At 35.9% G+C, this 11,322-nt stretch overlaps 2 protein-coding genes across 2 annotated transcripts in view; both read right to left on the bottom strand.

The window, feature by feature from the left end:
- Window positions 1-1,014, bottom strand: part of LOC107728170 (FXYD domain-containing ion transport regulator 6-like) — a 31,439-nt gene extending 30,425 nt beyond the window's left edge. The window contains exon 1 of the mRNA XM_016538266.1: window positions 1,010-1,014. The gene's annotated coding sequence lies outside the window, so the exon portion shown is untranslated. The remainder of the gene's footprint in view (window positions 1-1,009) is intronic.
- A 1,494-nt stretch (window positions 1,015-2,508) lies between these two features.
- Window positions 2,509-11,322, bottom strand: part of tmprss13a (transmembrane serine protease 13a) — a 10,232-nt gene continuing 1,418 nt past the window's right edge. Inside the window, exons 2-13 of the mRNA XM_016538246.1 lie at window positions 9,973-10,144; window positions 8,329-8,436; window positions 8,038-8,220; window positions 7,032-7,158; window positions 6,592-6,687; window positions 6,452-6,495; window positions 6,070-6,232; window positions 5,087-5,256; window positions 4,815-4,913; window positions 3,766-3,908; window positions 3,120-3,275; window positions 2,509-2,993 (exon numbers count right to left, since the gene is read on the bottom strand). Of these exons, the coding sequence (XP_016393732.1) occupies window positions 2,979-2,993; window positions 3,120-3,275; window positions 3,766-3,908; window positions 4,815-4,913; window positions 5,087-5,256; window positions 6,070-6,232; window positions 6,452-6,495; window positions 6,592-6,687; window positions 7,032-7,158; window positions 8,038-8,220; window positions 8,329-8,436; window positions 9,973-10,144 (1,476 nt within the window). The 3' untranslated portion in view covers window positions 2,509-2,978. The remainder of the gene's footprint in view (window positions 2,994-3,119; window positions 3,276-3,765; window positions 3,909-4,814; window positions 4,914-5,086; window positions 5,257-6,069; window positions 6,233-6,451; window positions 6,496-6,591; window positions 6,688-7,031; window positions 7,159-8,037; window positions 8,221-8,328; window positions 8,437-9,972; window positions 10,145-11,322) is intronic.

Below are 11,322 nucleotides of genomic sequence, written 5' to 3' on the forward strand. Positions count from 1 at the left end.
TTCACGCGCCGATACATTTTCCTCAGTAATTAAACTCGAATCCGCTCGCGCGCAGTCACCATTTCCCCTCTCATTTCAGATTTTCACATTTTTCTTATTATAACAAATACATCACTCATAGTAATATGCCAAACTATAACATAAATGAACATAAATGATGTATTGAGGTTCTGCAAATAGTCATTCAACGCTTTAATGAGGCAAAAAGGCACAAAGCAATTCGGACACACCCTCGCGCAACAATAACAGCGCGCTGTCATTCTACAGCATTTTATATTCATACATTTGTTTAATAAAATCAGAATTCACTTCTGATGTGTGTAAACTGTATAATGCATCTGACAATAATATTGCTGTTGAAACGCACGCTGCCCATTTATGAAACGTTTACAATACTTTGATGAGGTCATTGGAATAAAAGCGAGGCTTGACGCACGTCATTCCAAAATACCTTCTTTATAACGAGTAAACACCATACTTCACTAAGACTATAAAGCAACAGCATACTATCTAGTTGGATAAGTGACTTCATACCCTACCTCGTCTCGGGTACTTGTAAGTGGATGGGCAACAGTGGGTCAAACGCTGACACGATCCGCACGACGGTCCTCAAGTCGTTGTCTGATAAGTGAATTTTTTTGGCTTTTTGAAATGCAGAGAAAATATATTAATGGATAAAAGTCCGCGTAAATGAGCGATTGATGTTGTATAGCAGCCAACAAGATTCACCTCCTCTTTTCTGATATAAATATATTGACGGCTTGTCCCTGTCTAGTCTCTCGCGCTCTCTCGGTTCCCGCCCCGCCACGCGCGCAATGAGAGACACCGCACGCGTAGGTCGCGAGTGTTGGTTGGTCTTTAAAAGCGTGCACGGTCACATAATGATGTTTCATTAACAAGGTACAGGAGGAGCACGATCAGATAATCAATCAATTCGGCACAGTTGGAGCTCCTTAGCTCACCTTAACTAGCACAACAGGTGTATAGGCTATATATACAGCCAACTTACCTCTGTCCCACGACAGTTTTCCAGAACCCCTCCTCCACTCCAACTCCTCACTCTTATTCTATTTCTCATCCCATTTTTAGGGATAGGGGGAGTTCTCGGCTCGGGGTTCGGGCTCTCTCCCGAGCTCGGAGCCCTCCCTCTGGACAGCACGCCAAATACTAACTTGATCAATCCTATTATATGTTAGTGCGAACTCGTGAAACACGAGTCTTCAAAGCGTATCCAAACGTCCACGCAGAGCTTTTCGTAATGACTCCACAAGAAAATATACTGTTTGTATTGTTTCGGTGTTCTCACAAATGCAGTGTGTTTACTTATGCAATGAGCTTTAATGCAAAGCAAATCCGAACTTTTACTGAACTCTTCAGCTTCTCAGATGATTCTCCTGAGAAAATGACTGCAGCAATTTCACTTTCAGAGGAGATCTCCTATAATGTCTCAGACTGCTCAAGTTTGGATATATACCAAAGACAATCAAAAGTCTGACATTTCTCATTAAATTCTCCTAGCTCTCAGCAGTGTTCTTTTTTTTTATCCAATGTTATTTTAGGAGAAACATCTGGGACAAAGTTGATTCTGGAGTGGGGGTGGCCCGCAAAATGATTCACAGAAGAAACTGGAACTAGGTGTAACACTTTTTACTCCAGTGAATATTTATCAATGTGGATGTACTTCTGAAAGTCAGTTGTATAGATACATGACTTAAAGCCTTGGCTACAAAAGAAAATAAAAAAAGTATTGAATGTTTCAAATTAAATCCATTCACAATGTGCACATATTCACTCTTATTCTTGTGCTTAATATGCTGAAAATGTCTCTGTTATTTTTTTTCCTCATCACATTCAATTGCATTACATTAATCACTTAAAGCTGCAGTTCGTAACTTTTGGCGCTCTAGCGGTTAATAAACAGAACTGCGTGCGTCTTGCGGAAGAACATTGTAGCCGGAGCTACTTCTCTCTGTTTACTTCTATGGCGAATCACGCAGGTACTGGGCTACTCCGCAGCGGTACCTACCCGAACCAGTCTAAATAGTCCGAATATAAACACTTATTATAGGTGTACTGTAGTGATTCAGGACAAGCCAAAAACACGGTTTGGAAAATGGATTCATGGTGTACTCGCTTATTATATACATTTTGAACACAAAAAAGTTACGGACTGCAGCTTTAAATAATATATTTTAATTCAAAACGCAAAATTTGACGAAATATTACTGTTGCTTGTGTAACATTTTTATTGTAAAATAGTTGCCAAATATTAAGTGTTTATCTATATAGCTTACCTCGCACTCTTTCAACTGAAGTGTTACACAGAATGTGTCATTGTCCAGTAGTTACGGCCCAATGAGATATAGCATTTTTCATAGCTAGCCCCATTCTCCACTATATTAATTTGTTGCATTTGGAGAATAAAGCTCAAACTGTATCCATTTTCGGCATGATTTATAAAGAAACAGTATGAATCAGAGATAGAAAAGGACGGACCCTTCACATAGGTTAAAACAATACCACATTTTATTATAGCTCACAGACACTGATTTTCAAACAAAATGAACACCCTTTTGATTATTAAATACATATTTGCAGAATACTCCCAATATTTATTTTTTTGTTGTAGAATCAGTGCAGGGATACCAAGTTAAAGAGGCAACAAAGGCTCAGATTCAGCAGCGTGTAATGAACATACAGTATAAATGCAAAGGAAAGAATGAGGAAAGCACAGCGACAGAAGGGGACCACAGGGTCCTCAAAGCCTGCAGCTCTGCTTTCCCAGGTTGAGTTGTTTTATTCGTTTCTGACTGGAGAATGCGAGAATAATAAAGTATGTTTTTCTTTGTCCAGTTGTGGCTACAATATTGCAACATTGTCCCATCTCAAAGTGCATTGCTCTGTCCTTCATCTTTTGTCCTGTGTCCACTGTCGTCATTTAGTCTTCAGCAATGGACACATCATACAGAAGAGAGGCATCAGGGCTTCTCTTGCTAAGATGACAAGATATAAACAGGTTAAGAGAAAGCAATAAGTATATAGTACCTAGATGGTAAATGAACAATATTATGAATCAGTGAACTATGTGGACTCATGTTGGACCATGTTGTCCAGCTTACCTGCATCTTGCTGTAGATCCAGGGCAGAAGGCTGGTCACTCTGCTATATACCCCTGGTCTTTGTCTTTGTCCACACCCTGCTCCCCAACTCGTAATTCCAGCCAGATACCAGCGGTTATTACCTCCCTTGCACACCAGCGGACCTCCACTGTCCCCCTGAGACCAACGACAAGGACAGAGAGAAAGCAAATGGAACATGGACTTCAGATCATTGTGAACAAACATGTATAACATTATTTAAATGAGTGAAAAGTAAAATATAAAATGAATAAATAGTTCTTATAAAAGTACTTGTTTTCAATACTCGTTAGTTGCACCCCATGATTTGGTTGGTAGCACCACATGACTATATATATATATATATATATATATATATTCTTAATAATTAATAGGACAGAAAACATAATTGACCCATTATAATATTTATATAAAGTACTTCTTAAATCAGTTTGCTTCATGTTTGCATATAGTACAAACTTGGCTGAATAAAATACAATTGCAGCAATGTGAATAATACAGCATACAGCATTTGCCCAAACCAGAATAAATCAATGTCATGAGATAAAGAAACGCTGGGCGAGACTTTGACAGTGAATAATGTAGTTGCCTGAGGTCACTTGTGCTCTAGTAGCTGAGGTAGACCCACCTGACAGGAATCCCGTCCCCCATTCATATCACCGGCACATATCATATTCTTGGTGATGGCCCCTCGGTACACCTGACTGCTGTTACACAGAAGTGTGTTGATGATATTCACTTTCACTTCCATGAGGCTTGTAGAGGCACTGTCTGTGAGAGCAAAGGAAACGCTCACTGTCAAAGGTCAGCTAAAAGCTTCAAAAAAGACAATATACATTGAAGGCTGTGGCGTGGGCAAACTTCTAAGATCAAATCAGCATTTTCAAACCGTACTAGGGTGAGTACAGTATGAATTTAAAAAAATAATGAAATACAATTAAAATAAAAAATAAAGGGTATTAATTGCTGAATGTATTATTATTTTATAATAATATTTTAAGAATATTTTCGTATATTTATATTAATTGTATTTTTGCATAAAAAAATAAAGTCTATTTTTAGGAAAATTAAGATGTTTTTAAATTGTGACTATTTTTATGTCTGCTAAGATTTACCACCCCAATTTTTAATGTCCTGAATGTGATCAGATGCTTTACTTTTTAATGTATTAGTAATTTTCATTATTCTTAATAATGATTGTTATTATTCTTGTTAAAATTGTTCTATCTGTATTTTTTTTTTCAGAACAAAATCAGCATTAATTAAAGCCAACACAACACTATTATGATGTATGCATACATAATTTACAATTTAAATAATTATTGTATTATTATTATGTTATTATGTATATTAAAACATTATATTGTTTGTGTTGAGACTAATTGTTAGAATATAAAAATCTCATGCAAGAGATACCTTAATGTTGTTAATGTTATTTAATTAATTAAATTAATTAATTAATTAATTCATTCATTCATTCATTCATATGTATTTATTTATTTAATTCTATTTCATTTTATTTTTGGTCGGCTTTTTGTGAATCACTAAATGTTGTATGCTTACTTTCTCTATAACACTGTCCTGTTTTGGTAAATTACGATCATACATGGTGTTACTCTTTGTCCAATTTATTTTCCTCTTCCATATTCATGCATTTTCATTTTAATCTGTCTGTACCTGCTCCCTGTTGTGTTGTCCCAAAGCCAGATGTCCAGCAATCTGATCCATCTGAAAAGGTTTGGTCAAATGTAGGAAAGCAAACTGGCTGCACAGTGCCTGGATTGAGAAGATACATTTTACTGTAGATTATTTGGAATATAGAAAATGAGTCCTATACCATAAACACTATATTTGGGGTACTTTTATGGTTTCTAAATGGTTTCACTGTAGAAAAAAAAGCAGTGTGAATATTTTAGGGTGATCTATTTCATCAAGTAAACCCAACTCACTGGAGAAGGTAACAGGACTGCTGAGTTTCAGCAAGGCAACATCATAATCATTGTTGTTAGTGTTGTAGTTCTCATTCACTATAATCTTCTTCAGAAAGTAGGGGATCTGAAGGGCATTCTGGGAAATAGTCCCAGCATAGACACGCCAATTAAGAGAATTCTTCATTGAGCTGTGATCAAGAAAAAATGAATGGTTATTTCAATAAATGTTACAATGAAAAGAAAAAAAAAAAGTTCTGAATACTTGCTGAAAATCAAAGCAGCTATACATAATAAGCATTTGCTAATGAACATGCTAGTTCCTGTTGCTAAACTTCTAGAACATTAGATTAGCAACAACAGTGTGCTCAGTTCCAAGGGATGTGCACATGCTGGGTAAATTCATTGCTTTAAGTGTCTTCCAAATGAATAAACTTGAAATAAATTTGTGCTGAATGTAGTGAAGGGCGCTTTTGAAACACTGCTTCGTGAAGCTTTGAAACATCTGCAAATCTTTTGTTTTGAATCAGAGATTAGGAGCTTGTAATGAACTTGTAACAAACTCGTCATGTTAATTCAGCAAACGAGACTTCGCTTTGTCATGCTGTTTCGCACCTTGGTTTCAAAAATGTTCAAAATGATGTTCCTGTGCTAGATCCCATTGATCTGAACCCATTAATACGTGTCTGATGGTTTTAACTTTAAGTTTTATAATGTAGGTTCATTTTTAATGAATTTAATTAATTTGAATATATTTTCATATATATTACAGAAAATGAGAATTATATTTAATTGCTTCTAATAGACAGTTTGCCAAGCCCTGCTTAATAAAACACTCTCACTCTCTCTCTCTCTCACACACACACACACAAACAAGCACTACATGTTAATACGTATACACACATATATGGTACTTAATTATTTAGAGTACCGTAGATTTCATTTTCATGAAAACATTTGCAACTTTGTTCCTTCCATCACTAGCTGAATGAGTGAATACCAACCCTTGGAAGCAATGGGCGGCTGACACAACAAAGTCTGGAGAGACGAGTGATCCACCACAAACATGACTTCCGCTGTAATGCAGGCTAACCTGCCAAGGCCACTGGCCAATCTGAGAGGTGCTGCCCCCTATGATCCTGGAGGCACTTTGCTGCTTGCCACAGTCTGAAAGAAAAGAAAAACCTCTTAATTCCATAATTAAACGTGAGATGAATCATCCATTACTCACCCACGCAATGTCTCACAATGTCTCATTAACAAATGGAATTAACAAAGGTTTACGCTGATGTATCACGTGTATCATTTAGTTATGCATCACAGTTATTAGACATAAACTGAGATTAAATATGACTGGTGGTTTAATAAAAATATATTTATTTCTACCTGTGCATTCAAGTGAGACTGCGTTCTCATCCTGACAGCCCAAACTGAACAAACAAAAATCACAAAAGACATTATGTACTATTGGGGGGACTGTTGTCTTGACATAACAAAACATCTGCTCTGATATAATCTAGTCTTACCTGACATTGACCAGACCCTGTATTAGTTTGGCTGATCTAGGTCCTACAGTAAGGGCTACTGATGTCTCGCTATCAACTGGATTTGATGCATAAGACCTAAGGGACAGAAACGCGAGGCATCAGTTAAAATAGTTGTTGTTGGAACAAGATTCATATTTGAGTTCAGATGCATTAATGTATTACAGTGATAGTTCACCCAGAAATGAAAAATCTCTTATAATTTATTCTCATGTTGTTCCAAACCTGTATGACCTTTATTTTCTACCATGGAACACAGAAAAAAAAATAAAAAAGTCATGCAGACTATTCTTCAAAATACCCTTTTACCCCACTAAATAAGGAAAGTTGTATGGGTTTAGACAGACATGAGGGTGAGTTAATGATGGCTGAATTTTAATTTTTATTAAGTATTCTTGTTAGTGGTGGATAAATATGTGTACCTTCTAAAGCCCAGTTGTTCACAGATCTGGTCAGCATAACTCTGATCCAATCCCTGATTACACACTGGAAGGAATCGACCATCCTGAGCAGTTCTGACCTGCAACACTCCACCTTCACCGAATCTCACTGAGGATATTGGAGAGGAATGTTAAAACAATGGAATTAGATTTCCTTAATTAGTATTTTTGTCTTGTTTTACAGTAAAAAACAAATCTGAATTTCTGAACACCATTAAAACAAAATAAATAATATTGCAAGACTTTCAGACTTGTTTTCTGAGATATCTTAAATCTGTTATTTTAGTGTTGTTAATATATTATTATTGTATTCATTAATATTTTGAATTTGCTTTTATTTTTATATTTTCAGTTTTCATTGAAAGTTTTTAGAACTTTCGTGCTTTTACTATTTGTATTAGTTATATTGTTTTTAAATAGTTCTACATATATTTATTTTATTTTTATTTCAGTTTTAGTAATTGCAATACTTCAACTCAACATTTCAGTAAGTTGCCAAGGTATTTCTTTTGTATATTTCATAAATTATTTTAATTATATATAAAAAAAATGTTTGTAATTGTTTTAGTTTAAGCTTTTGTTAACAATAATAACACTGTCTTGAATTAACTTGTCTTACTTTCCTCATTGGCATAAATCACACACACACACACACACACACACACACACACACACACACAAACAATGGCACAACAATTAACAATTAATTCAAGATACATTTCCTAAATCTTATTATCTTACACAATTTTGTTTCTATTTTTATTTATTTAATTTTTTTTTGCAGTGTAACCTTTCAACAACATTTGCCATAACACAGTAAATAGAGGCCTTACTGTGTACTGTAAATGCTTATTGCAGAGAAGTACATGTCATCCTTGTGGTTTCACTTTAAATCTGATACACTCAACCACTAATCTCTCTGTGTTGTGTCCTGAAAGATTCAGTTACATCTGATTGCCAGCCTCTTTGCTGTAGAAAGTGTTCTCACCACAGTTTGTCTCATCGGCGGCCTGTTGACAGTTTTGGATGCCGTCACACTGTATGGAGGAGTTGGAGCAGGTGTCAGTCTCCTTCATGCCATCATGCATCTCATGGTGTTCTTGTTCCTTGCAATCTTTTCCCTTGCAATCACTCTCATGATAGACAGAATACGACTTGGATCCATAACGCACTATCCACATACATGAGAGTGGTAAAGAGAAAAAAGAAGAGAGGGATTTAGATACAAGATAAGCATTAATGGTGTGTCCTGTCATTACGGATACATCTCCTCCCTTACCTCCAAGCCAGATGGCCAGTCCAATTAAAGCCAACACCAGCAGTGCACCTACCCATCCACTCCAACCCTTGCCACTCCGTCCACAAGACTCCTGCCTTTTTGGAGGAGCTAAAGGAACAAGAACAAATCAGCCATCAAACTCAACTAATCTCCCACATTTACAATTGAAAGATGAAGTTTTGAAATATAATTTTATTTTATTTTATTTTATTTCATTTTATTTTATTTTATTGCAATTGCAATTGCAAGATGAAAATGTTGCAAGAATTTGCAAAATGTCATGTGTTGGATATTTATTTTTTCTCATTTTAGTTAAATCATCACCATGATTTATCTAAATTAAAAAGTACAATGTGGCCACAGATTAGAAAATTTAACAAATTATTAATCTAGGTTTTCCCCATGTGTGAGGATCCATACAAATCAAATTCAGAGCCGTGAAACTAACTAACCAATCATCTCTTCCTCTTAACTAGTTATAGTACGAAATAAACATGTATGAACATCAGAAGGTATCTTGTTTCACCCACGGAAAGACGTAAGCACACACACAAATTTTTCAAATTCAAGCCCACCGACGTAAAAGGATAGTTCACCCAAAAATGAAAATTACCCCTTGATTAACTCACCCTCAAGCCATCCTAGGTGTATATGACTTTCTTCTTTCAGATGAATACAATCAGAGTTATATTAAAAATGTTCTGGCTCTTCCAAGCTTTATAATAGCAGTGAATGGTGAATGGTAAGAAATTGCCATATTTAAAACTTTATTAACCGTAATCTCTAGCTTCCGCTAACTGCCATATGCGCGTTCACGAGAGAGTAGTGTCCAGCGGATGATGTAGGATGCCGGCGTAGCGTAAGCTCCGGTGAAAATATGCTAGTCTTGCGAGAACCAAGTTTCGTTTACAGCAAAGCAAACCAGTCTCCTCTTATATTGAAATCCTCCAACATTTTTCTTTACAAATACTCATTTTGTACTTCTAATTCGTGACTAGTGTTTTGTTTTGCTCTTCGTCACTTCTCACCAGAGCTTACGCTACACCTACGTCCTACATCATCCGCTGGAACGCCACTCTCTCATGAACGAGTGTACGACAGTTAACGGAAGCTAGAGATTATGGTTTATACAGTTTTAAATATGGATATTTTTCTTACACAAATGCTTCGATTCACTTCAGAAGGCTTTTATTAACCCCCCGGAGCTGTGTGGAGTACTTTTTATGATGGATTTATGCATTCTATTTCGCTTCAAAATCTCGACCACCATTCACTGCCATTATGAAGCTGGGAAGAGCCAGGACATTTTTAATATAACTCCGCATGTATTTCAAGACACCTAGGATGGCTTGAGGGTGAATAAATCATGGGGTAATTTTCATTTTTGGTTCAGCTATCCCTTTAATCTACTCTCCTTTCTGGTTTGTTTGTCGGACAAAATGGCAGATTCTGCATTATGATTGGTCAGATCACCTGCCAATCAAACTCCTGGTGAAGGGTCATTTGCCCTCTCTGTTTTGATTATGATCAATTTGTTAAAACAGTTTGCATATATTAGCTTCAATTAGCAAGAGCAGATTACATAGAAAGCGTTTTTTTCACAGTAGCACCAAACTGGAGTGACTGAAGAGATTCAATACATACCAACAACACGCTGTGTGACGATGATGGCTGCTACTTGTGCTGGATCCTTTGGAACATAGTGCGGCACAGGTTTCTGTGTGACCCCATATTTGTCCTGACGAATCACCTCCTCGTAGGCCACAGGAGGCGTCTGTGGGTCCACTGCCACAGAGTAGTATGGTGGGGGAGGGTCCTACAAAAGCAAAAGTGAAAGTTTTCATAAATGATAATACACTTTTCTATCAGCTCTATTATGGTTGGTGTGGTTTGACAAGTTCATGGTAAAAGCATTATCATTTTAAAACACAAAAGGTGCCACACAACACTTTATAATTAGAATCTGTTTGTGTACCTTGTCCTAAATAATTGAAATGCCTTGACTTTTCCTCCTCAACTGAAATTCTTCTGAAGTTCTACATTCTAGTCAAATGCCATTACAAATATGTCATTATACTTGTATTTCTGGTCTACTTTTTTAGTTTTTACCATAATCTTGAGAATGGTTTGAAACATCTATTGGGGGAAAATAAAAATAAAAATGACATGCTTTAAAAAACAAAGTTGGCATGCAATGAAGTTGTGATTTTAATTTCTTCCCAAATTTTGACGTATAGCTGTGCGAAACATCTTCTCAAATGGATTTATGGATTGGAAATAGATCTATGGAAACCGAGATTGCACTGAAAAAAAAATAAGGTGCAAAAGCAATTTTCACTAGTAAAATTACAAGTAAATGTCAGTTAATTACAAAGTGGCAAGTGACATCCAAATACATGTAAAATAAAAAAATAATTGAAATAATTAATTAAATAAAAAAAATGACTAAATAAACATATGAAATTTTGAAGGAGAAAGACTGAAAATGTATTTTCTTGTAAAACATGCTCCTGTAATCTTTGTTCTTGTTGAACTTTGAAAAAAATTTTTTTGTAGCGTATAATTTGATTCTTTGGCCACTACATTGAGGTGATTACTGAAACCTGATTACTGAGGCCATGTTCTTGCATTGACTGCTTACAACAAATCCATCTTTGAAACTTCACATAAAATGCCATTTGTAATAGACATGCATCCTGTAATCTTTGTTCTTGTTGAACTTTGAAAAAAAAATTTTTGTAGCGTATAATTTGATTCTTTGGCCACTACATTGAGGTGATTACTGAAACCTGATTACTGAGGCCATGTTCTTGCATTGACTGCTTACAACAAATCCATCTTTGAAACTTCACATAAAATGTGAATAATAGACATGCAGCTTGGAAACTTGCTTCATTTTCTCGTCTTGCTTATTTTCACCCCTTTGATTGTATCGGCCCAGACTATCCAATCTATTATCATCCATGATAAGACCAAACAGATGTGACCAGTTTT

The sequence above is a fragment of the Sinocyclocheilus rhinocerous genome, unplaced genomic scaffold (genome assembly GCF_001515625.1).
Source record: "Sinocyclocheilus rhinocerous isolate Xijiao unplaced genomic scaffold, SAMN03320098_v1.1 scaffold2834, whole genome shotgun sequence".
NCBI lineage: Eukaryota > Metazoa > Chordata > Actinopteri > Cypriniformes > Cyprinidae > Sinocyclocheilus > Sinocyclocheilus rhinocerous.